The sequence below is a fragment of the Topomyia yanbarensis genome, chromosome 2 (genome assembly GCF_030247195.1).
Source record: "Topomyia yanbarensis strain Yona2022 chromosome 2, ASM3024719v1, whole genome shotgun sequence".
Lineage (NCBI taxonomy): Eukaryota > Metazoa > Arthropoda > Insecta > Diptera > Culicidae > Topomyia > Topomyia yanbarensis.
This window is the reverse complement of record NC_080671.1, coordinates 61,014,191-61,018,108: the sequence shown is the minus strand read 5'-3', so window position 1 is coordinate 61,018,108 and position 3,918 is coordinate 61,014,191. Positions and strand designations below refer to the sequence as shown.

At 40.8% G+C, this 3,918-nt stretch overlaps 1 protein-coding gene across 1 annotated transcript; it reads left to right on the top strand.

Annotated features, from left to right (window-relative positions):
- Positions 1-2,184: 2,184 nt before the first annotated feature.
- Positions 2,185-3,713, top strand: LOC131686204 (trypsin-1-like). Its single transcript, XM_058970445.1, has 2 exons — positions 2,185-2,278; positions 2,338-3,713. The coding sequence occupies exons 1-2, from the start codon at positions 2,224-2,226 to the stop codon at positions 3,102-3,104; spliced, it is 822 nt and encodes a 273-aa protein (XP_058826428.1). The 5' UTR covers positions 2,185-2,223; the 3' UTR covers positions 3,105-3,713.
- Positions 3,714-3,918: the final 205 nt, after the last annotated feature.

Genomic DNA, 3,918 nt, shown 5'->3' with positions numbered 1-3,918 from the left:
CGCCGGAACCCACCCAATGCAGACACTAGCATAAAAGTAACCTGACGCAGGCTCCCAAGTAGCGCACATACGTTGCACCCTGCAGTGTTGAACTCAATCTGGACCCACTCTGTCCTCCCACATTGCACATCATGTGTACTTAACTCCAACCTGTCGCATTTCTATACTAATTTGTGTATGCAAGGCTTCATGTCGAACAGTGTAGTGGTACCTACTGGCACCCGAAGGTTCGTTCGGCTGTGTGCGGGTTAATCCCACCACTATCAAAGGTCCATAGCATCTTCCGCTTGTTGTACCGTCTGCACGTTATTGTCATGATGTTGTTCGTTTGACATGCGAGCAACAAATGATTCAGACACGCGGTACCTCTATATATAACCTCTCGTATTTGATTATGCCAGTTAGGTGCTTCCTATCGCCGTTCCACTGGCCTATAATCTGGTAGATATTCACGTTGGGTAAATTGCCAGATATCACCCACTGGCCGTAAAGTCGAAGAGATTGTATCAGGTTCCGAGAATTGTTCTTGTAGCGCTTTCGACGACTGGAGTCGTTCTAAATCAGCTGCCGGAGGCGCTGAAGGAGCAGAAGTTGGAGAAGGAGCTGGCTGCTATCCAGAAATCGATGATACGAGAGTTCCAGGGGCAGGACGATATGCCGGTTTCAGAGGATTAGCTGAGCAAACTTTTAACAAATTTTACACTCGCGAAGTGTTTACGGTAAAGTGAACGGCAACATATCGGTACACTTTCGAGTTGTTTCGCTACATATTTTAGTGCTAGCTTATGTTTATGATAAATAACATTGTTTTTCATCAAAAATACAGTGGACAGCTGAGCTTGAAACGCCAAATTTTCGTGCCAAATTGCGTGTTGATTGTACAACTTTATTTTGGCACTTAACTGCACATTTTTCTGTTTGTTTTGGTACTTAATTTTGGTGAAAAGAAGCGTCTAAACAGGCTGGCGACAGATTTACATAAATCTATCTTATACGACATTCAGTTTCTAAAAACCTGAACCTTAAATTAGGTTAACAATGCAATAAAAGTACAGTTAAGTGTGACAATTTTGTATTTATTTATGCAGTAGAATAAACGACTGAATTTAGTCTAAAAATTAATTAATTTAATTATTCTCTGTCCCATCTCAAAGGACCCAAGGAGTGGCATTAACCTTCTTAGCCAAGTCACTCCCAACGATTTATTATATCCCCTTTAAACTGAAACGGTCGGTACGGTTGTCCTCGTTTCTTCCTCTTTTAAGATTCAAAACAATACGTTAATTACATTATTCATTGAATGAATAATTTAATTGCCGTCTAATTTTGAAACATCTCCAAACCCAACTCTGCACAGTAGGCCTGGCCGTATTAATATTTGCGACATATGAAAATATGCTTCAAATATTAAGATTGACAAGAAAAACACTACAGAATAACTGCAGTGTTTTCCAGGATGCTTTTCAATACTGGCTGTGTAGGGGTTAGTATAGAATAGAATAAATAATTTAAGTATTTAGATATTAGGTCTAATAAAATTACAACAACGACAGGAAGGATCGCTGCAATTGTCCTGTCCTAATAAGGGGCTGCGAAGTCTATAGAAAAAGTTCCGCAGCGGGATGCTATGTTTTTACACATACTAAGATACCAGTTTTCCGATATCTTCATGTTTGTATATTCAATACAGCTCGCAATTGATGCGTTTGTAAATCACCATACAAGACATAGGAAGTACTCCACCTGCTCTGTTAACATACGACTAAAGATCGCACCGGAGATATTTACTCGATATTGATAAAGATTGCTCGAACATCACTCAGTATCGCGGAGTGGAAGAGATGGGAGTTTCTGTACCAGAAGTAAATAACCGCTTTGTTTGGCTTCTAGAACATTTAGTTTTTCGACCCCAAACTATTTTGGATGTTTTGAAACTCTTACAAAATAAACATGAACATATACTTGCTTGTTTCGAACCTTTCAAAAAACGTGTAGTTTCTTCGAATTGTAACTTCGAATTCACGTTAGCCCTATGGGACAATTCTGTATACAATCCCTGCACTCCTAAAATAGCACACGATTATAACAGCCATAATCTACAAAATTTCCCCACGATAATAAGACTGTAAAATATCAATATTCAATAGAACCACGATATTAGGAATAATCAGGTACGTATAAATGTCGACAAGATGTGATTCTCGTCACAGTAAATCTGCAGAAATGAAAGTGTTGGCACTAGTGGCGTGCTTGATAGCTGCGGCAGCGGCTGCTCCTGGTAGGAATTGTAAAGCTATTTCCATTAGGAAATCTTCTCATTCATCTCGTCCTATATAGGAAAGGATCACTACGAACTCGCTCGCGGAGGTCGTGTAGTTGGAGGTATAAACGCCCTACCTAACGAGTTCCCGTGCGTCGTGTCCTTCCAGCGGCTGATCCTGACGTTGTCGGCTCATATTTGCGGTGGAACCATCATCAATGCGCGCTGGGCCATGACCGCTGCTCACTGCATCACGGAATCACCCGCAGGAGCTCGTTTTGCTATTTGGGCGGGATCTCACGATATAACTATATCCGAAGCCAACAGGCAGGTGATCAACGTCGACGAGGCCATCACTCATCCGGATTATCAAGGCGGAGTCAACCCTTCAGATGTTGCTGTTCTTCGCTTAGTCAGTTATCTGAACTTTAATGCATTTGTACAGCCTGCTGTTCTACCAGCTCAGGGAGACCTTGCCATGCCCGGACCAGCAACTCTGGCTGGGTGGGGCAGCACTAGTGGCTCTGTTACTATCATGCCAGCTGTTCTGCAGAAGGTCCAGAAGCCAATCATCTCCTACGATGATTGTGTGGAGGCCAACGGAGGGCCCGGAAACTCACCACTTGGAGAGACGAATGTTTGCACAGGACCACTGACAGGAGGTATTTCAGCTTGCTCCGGCGACTCTGGCGGCCCGCTGTTGCTCATTGAGGGCGGAGTGCAGACTCAAGTCGGTATCGTATCTTGGGGATGGATCCCTTGTGGTTCCATCGGTCGCCCGTCTGTTTACGTTGGCGTCGCTAGCTACCGTGATTGGATTGACAAACAGATTTCCAATATTTAGATACTATTAGTTTGATTCGACAAAAATCGAAAGTGTTTCTTCTGAAGAAAATTAGTGATCATTCATGACACAAAAATTATTCATTTAGCCACGATGACCTGTATCACAAAATCCCGTGTCGTCGAGTGCCCATGGTTTCCACTACCGATCAGTTTTCCATTACCATTTTCTCTTGAGAGTGTAACGATATCTAAATATGTCAAAAAATATTTTAAACAATTAGGTAGACATGGCTTTAAAACTACTATCGCTATATTTTTGAGCGATTGAGTTGGCAAAGAATCAAAGTCTTCCAGATTTGTTGTTGAAAATGATCATGTTAGTGTTTCACACTGATCAAAACAGATTACGACAAGTTAACATTCTTACTTGATTCCGAATACTTACTCAATCCCAAAGGCCTTCAATACTTGTAATATTTTTATCAATTCTACATTGTCACAGTTGGGTATAAGCACAATATAATACAGGTCGGATTCGATTATCCGGGTGTTTCGAAAAAAAAACAAATTTCAACTAGAATTTCTGATTATAGTGCTAATTCGATCATTGCAGTCAATAAAACTTTTTTTCGGCAAATGGGGGGTTTAGGATTAACCCCCTCACAAATTTTTTTTTATCAAATTTTGCGTCAAACTGTCTGTTTTCCGTATGTATATAACCTCTAATATGAAAAAATATGAGTGGTGATCCCAGAAAATAATTTTATGTCTGTCATTTATGAAAGTTTGTTGATGCTACTTGCATGACCTGAAAGTGACTAAAAGACCGTAAGGAGATAAAAAGGTAAACAAAATCCATATTTTCAACTTTT

Coding starts and splice junctions, on each gene's coding strand:
- LOC131686204 (XM_058970445.1), top strand. CDS start 2,224: ATGAAAGTGTTGGCACTAGTGGCGTGCTTGATAGCTGCGGCAGCGGCT. Junction 2,279..2,337: donor TGCGGCAGCGGCTGCTCCTG/GTAGGAATTGTA, acceptor CGTCCTATATAG/GAAAGGATCACTACGAACTC.